The 21,445-nt window shown below is 38.2% G+C and overlaps 1 protein-coding gene and 1 pseudogene across 1 annotated transcript; both read right to left on the reverse strand.

The window, feature by feature from the left end:
• LOC102188738 lies at positions 2,063 to 2,991 on the reverse strand (annotated as a pseudogene).
• LOC108635872 (olfactory receptor 13-like) lies at positions 20,254 to 21,192 on the reverse strand. The gene has a single exon (XM_018047479.1). It carries the CDS (start codon positions 21,190 to 21,192, stop codon positions 20,254 to 20,256), a length of 939 nt encoding a protein of 312 aa, XP_017902968.1.

A 21,445-nucleotide genomic window follows, 5' to 3' on the forward strand; every position in this document is an offset into this window, starting at 1 on the left:
AGGTCTGAACTGTTTTTCTGGTACATGCATACATAAAACAGACTGATAATAGGACCCTCTTCTGGGATATGTTATGATGACTGAGCAAGATGGTCCATGTAAATGGTTGATACGAGCGTGAAGTGTGCAGCACAGAGCAGTCAATTCAAGCCTTAACTCTTGTAAAAGCCCACTGTTTCTACATTCAGTAAGCACTGTTGCCCACACACAGTAATTAAGAATAGGGTTGAGAAGTTATTAAAGCCCAAATGAAGGACACACCCTAATTTTACTGAACAAGCCTTCTGTTCAGTGTTATGATGAAATTGAGGAAGAGTCCGGGGGAAAGCGGCCATCCTTGTCTCAGGTCAAGTTATAAAGTGGATGTAAAAGTAACACTATGAAAAATTACATCAAATATATAGGACTCAACTCTGACCGTTGGGTTTGTAAAACGGAATTAATTACAAGGCAGAAGAGCCAGTCATACCATGCTAGCCGCTTATACTATCAGGCAGAATTTCCTATGAAATTACTGTTGAAAAGACACTAGAAAATAATATTCAGAGACAGTCCGTACATCAACATAACTTACATTCAACCCACAAAATTTTCTGGGAATCTAAAAAACAACAGAATTTTTTTGTTTGTACCCATTATCTGCCTAGTTTTATTCTTTTAGCAGCCATGAGCTAATCAGTTTACCTCCAAAGCTGTAAACAACATACTATTTCCACCCAATCAGCAAGCTTTCCCTTTATCTTCCCTGCTTTCTCCAAAATCAGTTCAGTTCAGTTTAGTCGCTCAGCCGTGTTTGACTCTTTGCGACCCTATGGACTGAAGCACGCCAGGCTTCCCTGTCCATCACTAACTCCCAGGGCTTGCTCTAACTCATGTCCATCGTGTAGGTGATGCGGTCCAACCATCTCATCCTTTCTTGTCCCTTTCTCCTGCCTTCAATATTTTCCAGCATCAGGGTCTTTCCCAAGGAGTCAGTTCTTCAGATCAGGTAGCCAAAGTATTGGAGTTTTAGCTTCAGCATCAGTCCTTCCAATGAATATTCAGGACTGATTTCCTTTAGGATTGACTAGTTGGATCTCCTTGCAGTCCAATTCCTTTTGGATTGACTGGTTTGGCTCTCCAAAATACCTTGTATTAATTATGTTCCTTCATAATTATCAGCCTGCTCCCTAATATGGCTCTACAATTTTCATATGAGATTTTTCAACATTATGTAGCACAACTAGCTAGACATCTCTGACTGACTCTTGAACAGGGGGAGTGCAATTTTTGTGAGTGGACAAGGGTGCATCCAGTCTTTCAAGATCACCTCCCTTCATAACTCTTTTTTTCTTCCAAATCTTGTGACCTAAACCATTGATGAGCTAATATAGTTAGGGCAGTGGAAAGACTATTCAAATTTGTAGACTCAGGAAATCAATTTAAATAAATGTTAATTTCAGATATATTAAATTCAGAGCAATCAAAGAAAAAAGATCATAGTATAATCCAAGCTATGATTTTTCCAGTAGTCATGTACTGATATGAGAGCTGGAGCATAAAGAAGGGTGAGTGCCAAAGAACTGATGCTTTGGAAGTGTGTTGCTGATGAAAGCTCTGGAGAGTCCCCTGGACTGCAAGGAGATCAAACCAGTAAACCCCAAAGGAAATCAACCCTGAATGTTGACTGGAAGGATTGATGGTGAAGTCGAAGCTCCAATACTTTGGCCACCTGATGTAAAGAGCTGACTCATTGGAAGACTGTGATGCTGGGAAAGACTGAGGACAGGAGAAGTGGGTGACCTAAGATGAGATGGTTGGATAGCATCACTGACTCAATGGACATGAGTTTGAGCAAACTCTGGGAGACAGTGAGAGACAGGGAAGCCTGGAGTGCAGTTCATGGAATTCATGGGACATGCTTAGTGACTGAACAATAACAATAAAATCACATCTGAAAGAAAAATCAATGAAAGCAATATAGCTAAAACTTTTCCTTCAAAGGGAGAGGGAAATCTTATTCTTCTATCATCAAGGCACATATAAGAGAGCAGAGAACTTTTTTGGATTCAAATGTCACCAGTTAGAAATGACTCTTCTTGAACAGTGCTCTCCTCAGGGCACCCTTGACCTCTTTGCTCCTCAGGCTGTAGATCAGCAGGTTCAGCATGTGGTTGAAAAGATTATAAAACAGGAAAGGATCTTCTGCTGCTCCTCAGGGTGGCAGGACTTGGGGGCCATGGACATGACGATGGCACTCCAAGGAAGAGCCCAACCATACAGAGGTGGGAGGAGCAGGTGGAGAAGGCCTTCATGCGGCCCTCAGTGGACTGGATCCTCAGGATGGAGGCCAGGATGCACGCATAGGAGCCCAGCACCAGGCAGAGGGGCCCGACTAAGACAAACACGGAAGCAGCAAAGAGGACAAGTTGGTTGAGCCTGGTATCAGCACAGGCCAGCTTGAGGACATACAGGATTTCACAGAAGAAGTGGTTGATTTCATGAGGCCCACAGAAGGGCAGCCTCAGGATGAGACCCAAATGGACCAGAGCCAGGAGGGAGCCAAATGCCCAGGAAGTCCCTACCAGGCTGATGCCGACTCTCCAGCTCACAATGACAGAATATCAGAGAGGGTGGCAGATGGTCATACCGGTCATAGGACATCACCACCAGGAACAGACACTCAGTGTGAGCGAAACTCAGAAAGAGAAAGGTCTGTGTGATGCAGCCAGCAAAGGAGATGGGCTTGGCTGGACTCAAGAGGTTGACCAGCATCTGGGGCACTGTGCTGCAGGCATAGGCCATGTCAATAATGGCCAGGTGTGAGAGGAAGAAGTACATGGGGGTGTGCAGTCTGCAGTCCAGTGAGATGAGCTCCAGGATGACCCTGTTCCCCAGCAGGGTGAGGACATAGAACAGGGAGAAGAGCCCAAAGAGGAATAAGTGGATCCTTGGACCAAGACAAAATCCCCGGAGGATGAACTCTGTAACCATCATCTGATTTTTCTCCATTTCACTATTAAGAGAGAATCAGACAGCTATGCAACATCTATTTTATTTAATACTTCATATATTTTTGGTATATGGAAAACTATTAATAAACATCTTTAAGAACTCATGAATTATAAATAAGGAAAGAAAGAATAGAAAGTTTAGGAAGGGGAAAGGAAGAAAGAAGGAAGCAGAAAAGGAAAGACAGACAGACTTATCTATCTAAATAAAGTTAAGTGTCCAATAAATTAAATTTTCAATCTCATATTCAATTTTACAGAAGAGAAATGTCATCAATAAAGACTTACCTAGAGCCACTGACGCTGTCCTGAAATAAGAAATATCAAACCAAATCATGAGAAAATAATCATGAAATATGGATTGTCTAAGGTGTCCAATATGCTACTGGAGATCAGAGAGTCTGAGTGAACTCCGGGAGATGGTGATGAACAGGGAGGCCTGGCATGCTGCGATTCATGGGGTCACAAAGAGTTGGACATGACTGAGCGACTGAACTGAACTGAAGTGAAGAGCTGCTTATGTTGAAATCAGTGGGAGAACTACCCGATAGTAGAAAGAATCAGAAGTAATTGGTATTTAAATCCCATGTTCATGGATTGGATGAATTAGTACATGCTGCCAAAAGCCATAGATGGATTCAATGCAGCCCCTATCAAAATTCCCATGGTATTTCTAACAGAATTAGAAAAATAATCCTAGATTTTTAAGGAATTGCCAAAATCCCACAATAGCCAAGGCAATCCTGAGAAAGATCAAAGCTTCATGCTTTCTACTTCTAGATCTCAAGCTATATTACAAAGTTACAGTAGTCAAAACAATACATTACTGGCCTAAAAACAGAAACACAGACCAATTAAACAGGATTGAGGGCACAGAAATAAATCCCTGCAAATACATTCAACTAATATTTAACAAGGGAGCCAAGAATACCCCGTGGAGAAAGGACCGTCTCTTCAGTAAATGTGCAAGTTGGATATTCATATATAAAAGAATGAAAGTAGACTCCTATCCTACACCACTCACAAAAATTAGCACACAGTGGATTAAAGTCTTAAACAAAAGAACTGAAACTACAAAGAAATAAATGAAACATAAAATAAACAGTCCTTGACATGGCTCTTGGCAATGAATTTTTTGACATCTAAAGCAAAATAAAAAATAAACAAGTGGAACTACCTCAAACTAAAAAGGTTCTGCACAGCAAAGGAATAAAAAGATTAACACAATGAAAAGACAACAAAAGGCATGGGAAAAGATACTTGCAAACCATATATATTGAACAAGGGGTTAATATTAAAATATATATTTAAAAAACCCCATACAACTCAGCAGCAAAAAAGCCAATCACTTCAGTTCAGTCACTCAGTCGTGTCCGACTCTTTGTGACCCCATGAACTGCAGCACGCCAGGCCTTCCCATCCATCACCAACTCCTGAAGTCCACCCAAACCCATGTCCATTGAGTCGGTGATGCCATCCAGCCATCTCATCCTCTGTCATCCCCTTCTCCTCCTGCCCTCAATCTTTCCCAGCATCAGGGTCTTTTCCAATGAGTCAGCTCTTTGCATCAGGTGGCCAAAGTATTGGAGTTTCAGCTTCAACATCAGTCCTCCCAATGAACATTCAGGACTGATTTCCTTTAGGATGGACTGGTTGGATCTCCTTGCAGTCCAAGAGACTCTCAAGAGTCTTCTCCAACACCACAGTTCAAAAGCATTAATTCTTCGGTGCTCAGCTTTCTTTATAGTCCAACTCTCACAACCATACATGACTACTGGAAAAACTATAGCCATTATAGATGGAACATTGTTGCCAATAATCCAATCTAAATGTGAATAAAGAATCTGAATGGACATTTTCTTAAGGAATACATACAGATAACCAAAGGGACCTGAAATGTTACTCAGTATCACTCAATATCAGACAAATGCAAATCAATATCACAGTGACATATCGCATCATGCCTGATAGAATGGTTATGATCAAAAAGATGAAAGATGACAAATGTTGACAAAGATGTAAAAAAAGGGATCCTTTTACACTGTTGGTGGAAGTGAAAATTGTTACAGTTACTGTTTAAAACAATATGGAATTTTTCCCTGAAAATAAAAATGCAATTACCATACGATCTAGCAATTTCTCCTGGGCATTTATCTGAAGGAAAAATAAACACTAACTCAAAAACTTACCTGTGCCCCAATGTTCATATCAGCATTACTCACAATAGTGAAGACATGGAAATTACCTAAGTGTTCACCAGCAGATGAGAGGATAAGAAGTAGGGAGTGTGTGTGTGTGTCCAGCGCAAAAAGATGGGAGTCCTGCCATTTGTGACATGAACGGACGTTGAGGGCATTCTGCTTAGTGAGATAAATGAGACAGAGAAAGACAAATACTGCATGATCTCATTTGTATGTGGGAGCTAAAAACCAACCACCAAACTTATAGACAAGGGATTAAATTTGTGGTTAAGGATCGAAGGGTAGGTATGGAGCAGAAACTAGATGAACATACTCAATAGGGACTAGTGACTATAGCTAACATAATGAATATAATTGACATTACTCTATGGTATATTTAAAAGGCGTAAGAGAGTAATGACCCTATGACTTCTAACCACGAGAAAAAAAAAAGTTTCTCTTTTCATGGTTATCAATATGTGAGATGGATTTTTAAATTTATTTTTTAGTTTTAAAATTTAAAAATAAATTTATGCTAGAGTACCAATTAACTATATGCTATGACAGATGTTTACTAGATTTATTATGGTGATCACTGTACAATATTTGCAACTCAAATCACTACAGTGTATACCTTAAATTTAGATAATACTGTATGTTATTGATATCTCAATAAAACTGGAAAACATTTTTTAAAAGAGAATCAGATTGATCATAGCCTAGAATCAGGAACTAGACCCATCTTACTATTCACTCAATCCTTCATATTTGGGAAATGTTTTATATCTGAAATCCAAAACATATTACCATTTAAGCAAAAAAAAAAATAGTTACTGAAATCAGCAGTAAGGATTAATACATACTTTATAAGTATCTAACAGAAACAATGATAAATTCAGCTTGCCTCTTGACAAATGGCAGCATTAGTATGTTAGTGGTAAGATATCTAGTCTATGAATTTGTGGTTTGGTAAATTAAACTTTTTTTCCTTACCTTGTATCTTGGATGACAGTTTCCTCTATAAACTATGTCAAAATTCAACATTATTTCTAGTGCAAACATTTGTCAGTGCCATTGCAAAAACCAAGTAACTTGAGGTTTAGTTACGCTTTTAGGATTAGTGTTGAAAAAGGTGCTGTTTTTGGCCGCACCTGAGTTAGCTGTCCTCAATACCTGTGGAGATATCAACATGGATGTAAGAGACAGAATTGAATTTTGAGAGAGAAACTTGGAAGCATATACTGAAGTGATGAGAATAACAACCTATAGGTTAAAAACAAGATAATACCAAGAAACACGTGACTGAAGCGTTTTGGGAATCTCCAGAAGTCCACCTAAGGTGCTTTGAAACAGTATCAGGGAGGCAGGACAGAAAGATGCGACTGAACCCAAATGTAGTCAGTTGAGTGAGTTACCTGTTAGAGAAAGACTGTGGGTGGAAGACAGGAGCTGCTCAGTACAGAGCACAGACATAAGGTCAGAGAGGCAGCGCTGTCTGTGCGTCTTAAAGACCTTCAGGGAAGGGGAAGCCTGACCAGTCGACACGGATTCTACGCATCAGGCAGTTCTATGTCCACAGTCTAGATGGCTGGTTTGGATGACCAGTACTCAATAACGTTAGTCAGTAAGATCCCTGATTAGCCCTCCTGCTCTGATTTTGTGTTCACCAGTTCACCAGTTAACTGAACACTTAAGAGGACGCTCAGTTGTGTTTGACTCTTTACGACCCCACGGACTATTCAGTCCATGGAATTCTCCAGGCCAGAATACTGGAGTGAGAAGCCTTTCCCTTCTCCTGGGGATCTTCCCAAGCCAGGGATCAAACCCAGGTCTTGTGCATTGCGGGTGGATTCTTTACCAGCTGACCAGGGAATAAGATGAAGGCATCAATCAGCAAAGTTGTTTGCTTATTATGCAATTGCATTTCAAATTCTAAACAAATGAACATTTAGATGTTCTGGCTTATGCATTATCCAATTGTGGTTTACATAGCATGATGTAGTTCCTAAACACTTTCCAAAGCTGGATCTAAAAAGTGAGGACCAGACCCTGGACCAAGGTAACCTCACTAAAGCAAAACTCGGAAAGAAATGGATCCCTTCCTAACAACGACAGATGAGATGTCTGTTTCCTCCTAAACATTATTCATAAGTTGTCAATTTGCCTGGACACAAAAGTAACCTAACTAATACAATAAAAAGTCCTTATATATCACCAGGCATTATTTGACTTTAGGTTAATATTACAGATTTCTATGCATAACAATGTTTCTGTATTTTTTAAGCACATAAAACATGGAAGAATATTTGACTGTGAAAGATATACAATATATTTGAATCCATCCCCTTCTGAAACAGCAATTTCCTTTTCCAATTTTCCTTCACAGGAAAATATAAATGGAAAAAGAAATACAGTACAAGTCATGATTTTTTTTTTAGTGAAATTGAAAGACAGATGAAAAAGGTCAGTATGTGTGTATATTCTTTTAAGCACAGTAGCCATATTTATTTCAAATTTGATTTATTTTAAAGCACAGGAATAGGCTTGTTCATTTTTATACCCCTGGCAGTTAATAAATATTTGTTGAATGGCAAAGTAATAAACATAAACAAATGAGTAAATATCTACATTGTGATGTCCTTATCTCAGGTCTGATGCCTTTTAAAATATGTTCTACTCTCACTATTTTGAGTTCAGCTTATTTGTCCCAAACAAAGTATAGAAATTCAAAAGAATAACTAAAGAATTTATAAATTGTTTTAAGTAATTAAATTTTGGATACACTTCTTTATTTTTTCTTATTTTTATTTGCTACCTACATATCTACTATTAGTTCAAAACAGTCAAATGGAATACAGGCAGATTAAACTGCTGGTGAGGTTAAAGGGGAAGTATCATAGTTCCAAGCATACCTTATAAGCATAGTGATGTCTATTAATTCATATATGTACAGTTCCAGAGTTAAAAAATGCCAAATTATTATCTGGTTAATAAATAATCAGGTGACTCTAAAGTTCTAAAATAAATATTCAAGAGGGAAATCATTTCATATATAAATAAAACATCAGAACCTGACGAAACCTGCATCTTAAAAAATAAATCTTGAAGCAATAGGGAGCTGGAAAGTTCTTTTCTAAAGTAGCAGGCATGTGTGAAGAAGAACTCCTAAGATGATCATCCATGTTTATCCATAGCTCAGTTCAACTGTAAGGGTGTTTACTTGCAAGTAATAAGAAAGAACTGAAAGCTAATTCATCTTAGTGCTTATGTAGGGCCAAGCCAAGACTTCTCAAAGTTGTTGTATGGGGTAAGGACTGATAAGTGACTTTTCCCAGATATAAGAACTACCGCTGAGCACAAAGAACTGTCAGTTTCACGTAATGAAAGGCTATTTGAGAATCTGTTAAAGGTTAATAATAACTGATCGTACTATTGAGTGCTTCCTGTATACCAGGTACTGTGGAAGTACATAGTGAAGCAGGCTGATGGTTTTGGGCTCTGTGAAGACACGACTGTGAAAATATGCTGAAGGAGAAAGAGTGGGGATATATATTGAAAACGCGCACATAAAATGGAAACATCCTATAAAAAGAAAATGTAAAGAACTATTGATGATCTCATTCTCCTTCCTTGCTATTCCACTTCTTAACATCTTGGTCCCTTTCTTTACTCTTTCCATCCCCATCACAAAAACTTATCCTCCAACCTACAGAAAATGTAAGTTACTCATATTTATTGAGTATATTCTAGATGCCTGATAGTTTTTAATGCTGCACTTAATGAAAGATAAATATAAGACATGGATTTAGTGTCCATTTGGCTTCATAACACACTGTAATAAATATGTTCTCATAGATTTAGCATATATTGTGACTATGCCTGCCATAATATAAATGCATAATTTATACAATAACCAATATGCTGATAATTCTGAAATGTAACACCGTTCCATAATATACCTACAATGGTTTCCTTCAGCTTGGAAAATTTCCAAATGTTCCATTTAAATCCACGAAACAGAAATTTCTTTCTTCTCTTTTTTAGTGTCATCTTTTTCAAGTAAATCTTTATCACATGGATATTTCTCCACCAATAACACAAAAATAACCAAATCTTAAACACCTTTGCATATTTTGTTTATAAAATGTGCATCTAATTACTCATACAGAATATGAGTGATGAGCATGTATTTTTAGTATTAACAGAGAATATTTATTTCTCTTTCTGAGATTTGTAGTGATAACAATGATAGCTAATAATAATAATAAAGCCACATGCCATAGCAGACCTAAGAGAAATAAATGGTAAAATAAAATAAGGCAACCTGGTTAGCACCCCCATTTGAACTCAAGACCTCAGAAGAGGAAAACACCTGAAGGCTGGATGGGGTCCTGCCTTGGCGAGCTTCTGTGGGAGCTATAGAGCCCTCACCTCTGTTGCAGATTGGAAATGGGATCAGATCCTCAGAAAAGGAGGCTAATTCTCTGATGGGCTCAACCTCGCTGTAGCTCTTGAGGGTTCACTGGAAGGGGTGGCTGTGACATGTGGCGCACGCCCACCTCCACTGGGGAGGGGGACAGAGCCACTCTCCTTTTCTGTTTCCCTTCTCATCCCCAGCAGGACAAGATTAGGAAACACAGAGGGCCCCAGGGCACACCCTGAGAAAACAGCACTCTTTACAGTCCCTGAATAGTTGGCATTATTTGGATTTCATGAATTCCAGCACTGCTGTTCTCAAATCTCCAGATGGTTCAGCTGAATCCATAAGGAAGCAGAAGCAGTGTGACATGGAATAAGCTCCTGGCATTAACCTCTGTAGTTCAGCTTCTCTTCTCCCCAGTGTGATCTGGGTCCCTTGCGTTGAGGAGAGGTGGGCGGAAAGCACCCTGAAAAAGCAGCTGATTCCAAGTAACAACTTAAGGTGTGGAGATGCTTCTGAGAGCTGGTTATAGAGGCAGGGAATGGATTGGGGAATCCAAAGGGGCAAGGTGTCCCAAGGGACTTATTAGATGCCACCTAAGGGAGGATTTTCTGAGAATCTCTAATCTCCATTCAGAGTCCAGTCCCTAAGAGGAGTGGAGGAAAGGACCCTCCCCAAGACAGCTTCCCTTAGCAATCTCCTGCCTCTTCTGGGAGTTAGAGAATATTTTGTATCTCAGATGTTGTCATATTTATTTGTATTTTGCTGCATTCATTTACTGAACATAAAGAAGTTAAAATGCTATTTTTGAAATTTCAGGCAATCAATCAATCAGGCAATTTAAGAACTAGTAAGTGCATCATAGTGTGATTCCTAACTTGCTAGAATCATGACATAAACTTGGGTGAAAGTGGGCACAGTTACCAAGTTTTGAGAACGTGTCCACCTGTGTTCCTGCTCTACGGACCCACTGTGAGAAGAAACACACATTTGAGGATACCAAAGCTGGCTCCTAGTTGTGTGAAATTCCAGGTGCATATTAGGCAATCCATAAATATTGGGACTTTTCTTTCTTTCTTTTAATGTTCTTGGTGACCTGCAGAAATGTGGAAATCAGGAAACCAACACATAAAAGAAAACCCCAAATATTGTGAAAACACTAGATTACGACATGGTTTCTATGTTCATTTGCCCTGGAGAAATGTGGAAATCAGGAAACTAATACATAAAAACTAAAATACTGTGAAAACAACAGATTAGGACATAGTTTTCTATGTCCTCTTGACCATTATAAAAAGTAAAATATTTAACTAAGACAGTAATAAATATAAATGTTTATGATACCAAACCCCATCACTTCATGGCAAATAGATGGAGAAATAGGGAAATGTATCATCCCAAAGTTATAATTTTTTTCTATATATCAAGGTGACATAGCTTTTAACTCATGGACAACTTCTAAAGGTGATCAGAGTAACCATATACAAAACATAAATGTATACAAAGGAAAAGAACATACATAATATAGTCACCTTTTAATTACAATAAATATGTTTTCAAATATTTATATTATCTGTCAGCATTGGGCATTTTATATAATCACTGAGCTTAAGATTCTGATGCTGGGAAAGACTGAGGGTAGGAGAAGAAGGGAGCAACAGAGGATGAAATGGTTGGATGGCATAATCAACTCAATGGAGATGAGTGTGAGCAAATTCCTGGAGATAGTGAAGGACAGGGAAGCCTGGGATGTTGCAGTTCATGGGGTCACAAAGAGTAGCACTCGACTTAGCAACTGAACAGCAACAATAACCATTATGGTTATAAGAAGGTCCACTGAGATTAAAGATAATTTCCATTTGAAAGTAGAATAAATAAAAATCAACACATTGATAATATAAACATCTCCCAAATTATCTTAAAAATTGGTGTGCAAATTAGTGGCTCTTAAAAAATAACTAGTGGCTTTTAATTGATAAAATAAATATCCAAGTCAAGGATGAACCTATCTTCAGAAAGTCATCAAAGTCTTGGAATTGTAATTCATGGAAAGTTACAATTGTAAAATATTTTTATTAAGTTTATTTCTGGAGTAATTATGTGTTGAAAGATCAAAAGTTCAATGTATCATTTGGAATACTAAAAAATGGGAATTTAAAGTAGAATTTGCTTACTGATCACTGCTCAAGAAAGAGAAACTTTATTTAGTAGATACTGCTTTTTGATTATGAGAATTGTGACATATTTGGCACAATTTATTCTAAATTTGGGCTTCCCAGGTGGCTCAGATGACAAAGAAACTGCATGCAATGCAGGAGATGATGGTTCAATCCCTGGGTTGGGAAGAATACCAATCCAGCATTCTTGCATGGAGAATTTCATCATATATGATAAACACGCCAAAAATACATTACCAGGTGTGACAAGTTCTCATATGCAAAGTAGACATGTTCACGATATCGTACAATTGTGCTCATTTCACATGCTTGCAAAGTAATGCTCAAAATACTTAAAGCTAGGCTTCAACAGTATGTGAACCGAGAACATCCAGATGAACAAATTGGATTTAGAAATGGCAGAGGAACCAGAGATCAAATTGCCAACATCTGTTGGATCATGGAAAAAGCAAGAGAATTCAAGAAAAACATCTACTTCTGCTTCATTGACTATGCTAATGCCTTTGACTGTGTGCATCACAACAAACTGGTAAGGATTTCAAGAGATGGGAATACCAGACCACCTGACCTGCCTCCTGAGAAACCTGTATGCTGGTCAAGAAGCAACAGTTAGAACCAGATATGGAAAAATGGACTGGTTCCAAATTGGGAAAGGAGTACCTTAAGGCTGTATATTGTCACCCTGTTTATTTAACATACATGCAGAGTACATCATGCAAAATGCCAGGCTGGATGAAGCGCAAGCCAGAATCAAGATTGCCAGGAGAAATATCAATAACCACAGATATGTAGATGACACCACCCTTATGGCAGAAAGCAAAGAAGAACTAAAGAGCCTCTTGATGAAAGTGAAAGAGGAGAGTGAACAAGCTGCCTTAAAACTCACCATTTAAAAAACTATGATCATGGCATCTGGCCCTATCACTTCGTGGCAAATAGATGGGGAAATAGTAGAAACAGTGATAGACTTTATTTTCTTGGACTCCAAAATCACTGCAGATGGTGAGTGTATCTATGAAATTAAAACATGCTTTCTCCTTGGAAGAAAAGTTATGACAAACCTAGACAGTGTATTCAAAAGCAGAGACATTACTTTGCCAAAAAAGGTCTGTCTAGTCAAAGCTATGGTTTTTCCAGTAGTCATGTATGGATGTGAGAATTGGATCATAAAGAAGGCTGAATGCTGAAGAACTGATGCTTTTGAACTGTAGTGTTGGAGAAGACTCTTGAGAGTCCCTTGGACTATAAGGAGATCAAAGGAGTCAATCGTAAAGGAAATCAGTCCTGAATATTCATTGGAGGGACTGATGCTAAAGCTGAAACTCCAATACTTTGGACATCGGATTCAAAGAGCCAACTCATTGATAAGACCCTGATGCTGGGAAAGATTGAAGCCAGGAGGAGAAGGGGACAACAGAGGACAAGATGGCTGGATGGCATCACTGACTTGGGAGATGGTGAAGGACAGAGAATACTTGTTGCAGTCCATTGGATGCAAAGAGTCAGACATGACTGAGCAACTGAACAACATTCTAATTTTAGAAAATACCCTTCAGTATTATTGAAATGCATTAGCTCTGACTCCAGGCTTATCGAAGCATGATTTTTTTAAATTCGTTTCTCTGATTTTTGAAAGGAAAACTGGAGGATTTTAGATAATGGGTATAGGTAATTCTTTTCCTGAGAAGAAATAGCCATCATTCAGTTCAGTTCAGTTGCTCAGTCATGTCTGACTCTTTGTGACCTCATGAATCACAGCACACCAGGCCTCCCTGTCCATCATCAACTCCCAGAGTTCACTCAGACTCACGTCCATTGAGTCAGTGATGCCATCCAGCCATCTCCTCCTCTGGCAACCCCTTCTCCTCCTGACCCCAATCCCTCCCAGCATCACAGTCTTTTCCAATGAGTCAACTCTTTGCATGAGGTGGCCAAAGTCCTGGAGTTTCAGCTTTAGCATCATTCCTTCCAAAGAAACCCCAGGGCTGATCTCCTTCAGAATGGACTGGTTGGCTGTCCTTGCAGTCCAAGGGACTCTCAAGAGTCTTCTCCAACACCACAGTTCAAAAGCATCAATTCTTCAGCGCTCAGCCTTCTTCACAGTCCAACTCTCACATCCATACATGACCTCTGGAAAAACCATACTTATAAAAAGGTTCAAATTGACATCCACATTAAACATGATTATGTCATAAGTTATGTTAAAGTCGGTCAATTCTTCAGTGACAATAACCTCCTAGTGAAAAACACCCACACTGGATAAACACTAATGTTCTAATCATGATCTCATAGTCTGATCATCAAAAATTCCCACATATAGTTAATTAATAGGGTTAGAACAGTATTTTCTGACTTAAGTATAAACTTTATTAAGGACTAAACATTAACCCAAACCAACATTAAAGAAGAACACTGATCCCCTTGTTGAAATCATATTTGTTCAATAATATAAATAAAACTTTGATACAATTAACTAGTCTCTCTTAATTTCCCAAACTCTTAATTGTTCAGCAGAGCTTAACTCTACTAAAGTTTGACAAAACTTATTTCTTCAATCTACTCTAGGGTTTAACCTGCAGTCGAAACATTTCTGTAACTGTGCTTAAAAGCCTTTACTTATCTCCAAGCTTTACCACTTTCCAAGTAGTTGGGACTTGACTATATTCCAAAATAATATTTAAAAATATACAATCAATGAAAGATGCAATTTATTTTTATATCCCTTAAAAATATTGTTATTTTCTTCCAGCAGTAGAAAACTCAGTTTAAAAAACTTCTTAAACTTTTGTCTGTCTGTGTATTTAGCCACAAAATATCGATACTTAAAAAAATGTTTTTTCACTAGGAGGAAATTTTTTAAATTAATTAATTAATTTATTTTTTACTTTACAATATTGCATTGGTTTTGCAATACATTGCCATGAATATGCCACAGGTGTACATGAGTTCCCAACCCTGAACCCCCCTCCCACCACGCTCCCCATATCATCTCTCTGGGTCATCCCAGTGCACCAGCCCCAAGCATCCTGTATCCTGCATCGAACCTAGGCTAGTGATTCATTTCTTACATGATAGTATACATGTTTCAATGTCATTCTCCCAAATCATCCCACCCTCTCCCTCTCCCTCTGAGTCCAAAAGTCTGTTCTTTACATCTGTGTCTCTTTTGCTGTCTTGCATACAGGGTTATCATTATTATCTTTCTAAATTCCATATATATGTGTTAGTATACTATATTGGTGTTTTTCTTTCTGGCTTACTTCACTCTGTATAATCTGCTCCAGTTTCATCCACCTCATTAGAACTGATTCAAATGTATTCTTTTTAATGGCTGAGTAATACTCCATTGTGTATATGTACCACAGCTTTCTTATCCATTCGTCTGCTGATGGACATCTACGTTGCTTCCATGTCCTGGCTATTATAAACAGTGCTGCGATGAACATTGAGGTACATGTGTCTCTTTCAATTCTGGTTTCCTCGGTGTGTATGCCCAGAAGTGGGATTGCTGGCATAAGGCAGTTCTATTTCCAGTTTTTTAAGGAATCTCCACACTGTTCTCCATAGTGGCTGTACTAGTTTGCATTCCCACCAACAGTGTAAGAGGGTTCCCTTTTCTCCACACCCTCTCCAGCATTTATTGCTTGTAGACTTTTGGATCGCAGCCATTCTGACTGGTGTGAAATGATATCTCATTGTGGTCTTGATTTGCATTTCTCTGATAATAAGTGATGTTGAGCATCTTTTCATGTGTTTGTTAGCCATCTGTATGTCTTCTTTGGAGAAATGTCTATTTAGTTCTTTGGCCCATTTTTTGATTGGGTCATTTATTTTTCTGGAATTGAGCTGCATAAGTTGCTTGTATATTTTTGAGATTAGTTGTTTGTCAGTTGTTTCATTTGCTATTATTTTCTCCCATTCCGAAGGCTGTCTTTTCACCTTGCTTATAGTTTCCTTTGTTGTGCAGAAGCTTTTAATTTTAATTAGATCCCATTTGTTTATTTTTGTTTTTATTTCCAGTATTCTGGGAGGTGGATCACAAAGGATCCTGCTGTGATTTATGTCAGAGAGTGTTTTGCCTATGTTCTCCTCTAGAAGTTTTATAGTTTCTGGTCTTATGTTTAGATCTTTAATCCGTTTTGAGTTTATTTTTGTGAATGGTGTTAGAAAATGTTCTAGTTTCATTCTTTTACAAGTGGTTGACCAGTTTTCCCAGCACCACTTGTTAAAGAGATTGTCTTTAATCCATTGTGTATTCTTGCCTCCTTTGTCAAAGATAAGGTGTCCATAGGTGTGTGGATTTATCTCTGGGCTTTCTATTTCTTTGTGCCAGTACCATACTGTCTTGATGACTGTGGCTTTGTAGTACAGCCTGAGGTCAGGCAGCTTGATTCCTCCAGTTCCATTCTTCTTTCTCAAGATTGCTTTGGCTATTCTAGGTTTTTTTGTATTTCCATACAAATTGTGAAATTATTTGTTCTAGCTCTGTGGAAAATACTGCTGGTAGCTTGATAGGGATTGCATTGAATCAGTAGATTGCTTTGGGTAAGTATACTCATTTTTACTATATTGATTCTTCCAATCCATGAACATGGTATATTTCTCCATCTATTTGTATCCTCTTTGATTTCTTTCACCAGTGTTTTATAGTTTTCTATATATAGGTCTTTAGATATATATGCACCCAACATAGGAGCACTGTAATATGTAAGACAAATGCTAACAAGTATGAAAGGGGAAATTAACAATAACACAATGATAGTGGGAGACTTTAATACCCGACTCACACCTATGGATAGATCAACTAAACAGAAAATTAACAAGAAACACAAACTTTAAATGATACAATAGACCAGTTAGACCTAATTGATATCTATAGGACATTTCACCCTAAAACAAGGAATTTTACCTTTTTCTCAAGTGCTCATGGAAACTTCTCCAGGATAGATCACATCCTGGGCCATAAATCCAGCCTTGATAAATTCAAAATAATTGAAATCATTCCAAGTATCTTTTCTGACCATAATGCAGTAAGATTAGATCTCAATTACAGGAGAAAAGCTATTAAAAATTCCAACATATGGAGGCTGAACAACACACTTCTGAATAACCAACAAATCACTGAAGAAATAAAAAAAGAAATCAAAATATGCATAGAAATGAATGAAAATGAAAACACCAAAACAACCCAAAACCTGTGGGACACTATAAAAGCAGTGCTAAGGGGGAAAGTTCATAGCAATACAGGCATACTTCAAGAAACAAGAAAAAAGTCAAATAAATAACCTAACTCTACACCTAAAGCAACTAGAAAAGGAAGAAATGGAGAATCCCAGGGTTAGTAGAAGGAAAGAAATCTTAAAAGTTAAGGCAGAAATAAATGCGAAAGGAACAAAAGAGACCATAGCAAAAATCAACAAAACAAAAAGCTGGTTCTTTGAAAGGATAAATAAAATTGACAAACCATTAGCCAGACTCATCAAGAAACAAAGGGAGAAAAATAAAATCAAAATAGAAATGAAAATGGAGAGATCGCAACAGACAACACAGAAATACAAAGGATCATAAAAGACTACTATCAGCAATTATATGCCAATAACATGGACAATGTGGAAGAAATGGACAAATTCTTAGAAAAGTACAACTTTCCAAAACTGAACCAGGAAGAAATAGAAAATCTTAACAGACCCATCACAAGCACAGAAATTGAAACTGTAATCAGAAATCTTCCAGCAAACAAAAGCCCAGGTCCAGATGCTTCACAGCTGAATTCTACCAAAAATTTTGAGACGAGCTAACACCTATCCTACTCAAACTCTTCCAGAAAATTGCAGAGGAAGGTAAACTTCCAAACTCATTCTATGAGGCCACCATCACCCTAATACCAAAACCTGACAAAGATGTCACAAAAAAAGAAAACTACAGGCCAATATCACTGATGAACATAGATGCAAAAATCCTTAACAAAATTCTAGCAATCAGAATCCAGCAACACATTAAAAAAATCATACAGCATAATCAAGTGGGCTTTATCCCAGGGATGCAAGGATTCTTCAATATCCGCAAATCAATCAATGCAATTCACCACATTAACAAATTGAAAAATAAAAGCCATATGATTATCTCAATAGATGCAAAGAAAGCCTTTGACAAAATTCAACATCTATTTATGATAAAAACTCTCCAGAAAGCAGGAATAGAAGGAACATACCTCAACATAATAAAAGCTATATATGACAAGCCCACAGCAAACATTATCCTCAATGGTGAAAAATTGAAAGCATTTCCCCTAAAGTCAGGAACAAGACAAGGGTGCCCACTTTCACCACTACTATTCAACATAGTTCTGGAGGTTTTGGCCACAGCAATCAGAGCAGAAAAAGAAATAAAATGAATCCAAATTGGAAAAGAAGAAGTAAAACTCTCATTGTTTGCAGATGACATGATCCTCTACATAGAAAACCCTAAAGACTCCACCAGAAAATTACTAGAGCTAATCAATGAATATAGCAAAGTGCGGGATATAAAATCAACACACAGAAATCCCTTGCATTCCTATACACTAATAATGAGAAAGTAGAAAAAGAAATTAAGAAAACCATTCCATTCACCATTGCAGCAAAAAGAATAAAATACTTGGGCATATATCTACCTAAAGAAACTAAAGGAGGAAATTTTTAAACTGTGTAAACACCTCACTTAAATCTGTCTTTTGAGATTATAGGAATCTATATGTGTTATGACCAACCTAGATAGCATATTAAAAAGCAGAGACATTACTTTCCCAACAAGGGTCCATCTAGTCGAGGCTATGGTTTTTACAGTGGTCATGTACGGATGTAAGAATTGGACTGTGAAGAAAGCTGAGCGCCAAAGAATTGATGCTTTTGAACTGTGGTGCTGGAGAAGAGTCTTGCGAGTTCCTTGGACTTCAAAGAGATCCAACCAGTTCATCCTGAAGGAGACCAGTTCTGGGTGTTCATTGGAAGGACTGATGCTGAGGCTGAAACTCCAATACTTTAGACACCTCATGCAAAGAGTTGACTCATTGGAAAAGACCCTGATGCTGGGAGGGATTTGGGGCAGAAGGAGAAGGGGATGACAGAGGATGAGATGGCTGGATGGCATCACCAACTCAATGCACATGAGTCTGGGTGAACTCCAGGAGTTGGTGATAGACAGGGAGGCCTGGTGCGCTGTGATTCATGGGGTCACAAAGAGTCGGACACGACTGAGCAACTGAACTGAACTGAACTGACTGATATGGCATTCTACATAGAGTATCGGGATATCTCTGTTTGTGTTGCTATCATTTGAGTTTTTTCATTGTAAGAATAACCAATAAGTAATAAATCATGTATTTTCCCTATTTTGTTTTGTTCTTAATTTCCAAATGATTGACTAGCCCCTTGGGCATTCTATCTTTATTCATTTCCTTTTCACCTATCATATTTATCATGTACCTGTTCCTATGAATATTCTCTTATAGAACTTCTCCCTTGTGTCTATTTTCTAAACACAGCAATCAAACTTTTCTAAAGCTTATACACTAGTTAGGTAATCAGCTTTGCAAATTCTTTCAGATTCCTTTGAGAAACTTGGTTTTCTCTTTATATCCTTGAATGAGAAAAATAGATTGATTTCATATAGTTGGTAAGTAGGAAAATATATACAGAATAAATTTTTAAATCTCAGGGTTAGAAGACTGTGAAACTGAATGAGGTCATTCCCTGAGATGTATTTTGGAATACTTATGCAAGAAGTAGAGGGTTTTATCATTTCCAGATAATAGAGAAGAGTACTGTGTATTTAGACCTACATCCTCTTTACAGGATCACTCTGCAGGAACAAAAAATCATTTGACTTGAGAAGACAGTTACAGGAAGTGTTCACAATAAATCAGTAAATATCAAGATTCCTGGTTCTAATAAACTTCCAATGAAATGTTATTAAAAAATGTCATGTGACCAAGTATGTTTGGAAAACACTGGCTAACAACTGGAATAGAATTTTTCTGTATTTACCATAGGAATTTTTACAGGTTTTACTGTGATAGTATGAATTGTGAGCCCCCTAAAATGAGTCATCTATTATGCAATAACTCTCAAACTCATTTGACCCCAGAATTTATTTTGAAAGCCCTTTTCAAGAGCTGGAGATTTGAGGAAAACATTTTGGGAGATATGGGGCTGGAACATAGCTTGATGAAGAAATTACAAAGTGTGTTATTCTAGATCTGTGACTTCCAAATATTGGCCTATGACATTCAGAAGCATCACAAATTGCTATTGGTAATATTTGGATAATGATAATATTTAAAGGTACAGTTTTCTAAAATACTTCCCGCATCTACTGAATCAGTGATCTAACAGTGGGTCAGGAGATTTACTCTATTTTAAATAAGCATCTCAGATAATCTTATGCAGGGTTGGGCTTAAGAGCTTTTGAAATAATATTCTCCTAGGTCATTGTCAACCCTGATGCGGTCATCTTTTCATAAAACTCTTTATTCCCAGCACTCTTTTCATGGCATTCTTAACTTCTGAATTCTTAAGAGTATAGATAAGGGGATTGAGCATGGGGTTGAAAAGGCTGTGAAACAGGAGAAGATATTTCTTCTGTTCCTTGGGGTTCCCATATCTGGGTCCAACATACATGATAATGGCTGTGCCATAAAAGAGTCCGACCACACAGAGGTGAGATGAGCAGGTGGAGAAGGCTTTGCTTTGCCCTTCCCCCGACTGGAGCCTAAGGATGGCACGGAAGATGCACACATATGAGATTATAACTGAGGAGAAGGGTCCCACTAGCACAGAAACTGCTCCAGCCAATACCATAAGCTCATTGATGTGTGTGTCTGCACAAGCAAGTTTGAGAACAGCCATGATTTCACAGAAGAAATGATCGATTTTCTGGGTCATGCAGAAGGGTAAGGGTATAAGTAACACTAGATGAACCAAAGACAGAAGGACTCCGGTGGTCCAGGAGGTCACCACCAGTGTGATGCAGACTCTCCAGCTCACGATGACTGAATACCGGAGCGGGTGGCAGATGGCCACATACCGATCATAGGACATCACCACCAGGAGAAGACATTCTGTGACAGCAAATGTCAAGAAGAGAAACGTCTGTGTGATGCAGCCAGCAAAGGAGATGGGCTTGGCTGGACTCAGGAGGTTGACCAGCATCTGGGGCACCGTGCTGCAGGCGTAGGCCATGTCAACGATGGCCAGGTGTGAGAGGAAGAAGTACATGGGGGTGTGCAGTCTGGAGTCCAGTGAGATGAGCCCCAGGATGACCCCATTCCCCAGCAGGGTGAGGACATAGAACAGGGAGAAGAGCCCAAAGAGGAGCATCTGAGTCCTTGTGTTGAGGGGAAATCCCAGTAGGATGAACTCAGTGACAGAGGTCATATTGTCTCCCATAGCCCTATGACAGAAGGAACTGAGTTAATGTCCAGGGTTAAAGAGAAGTCTCTGCAAAGAGAGCTATGTCACCTTATACCTTTCTGTGGTGTAAAAATGTATTCAGAACCACTTTCAGTGATGTTTTGTGTTTTTAAATGGAATTTAAAATAATATGTTTGGTCATCCTAAAATGCACACATATACATAAACACATATATACATATATTTTCTTTCTTGTTAAGTTTTTAAGAGGTTAAAATTTCAAAATAAG

Source organism: Capra hircus, chromosome 4, assembly GCF_001704415.2.
Source record: "Capra hircus breed San Clemente chromosome 4, ASM170441v1, whole genome shotgun sequence".
NCBI lineage: Eukaryota > Metazoa > Chordata > Mammalia > Artiodactyla > Bovidae > Capra > Capra hircus.

Bases quoted from the DNA above. Each gene is read 5' to 3' on its own strand.
- LOC108635872 (XM_018047479.1), bottom strand. From the start codon at position 21,192: ATGGGAGACAATATGACCTCTGTCACTGAGTTCATCCTACTGGGATTT.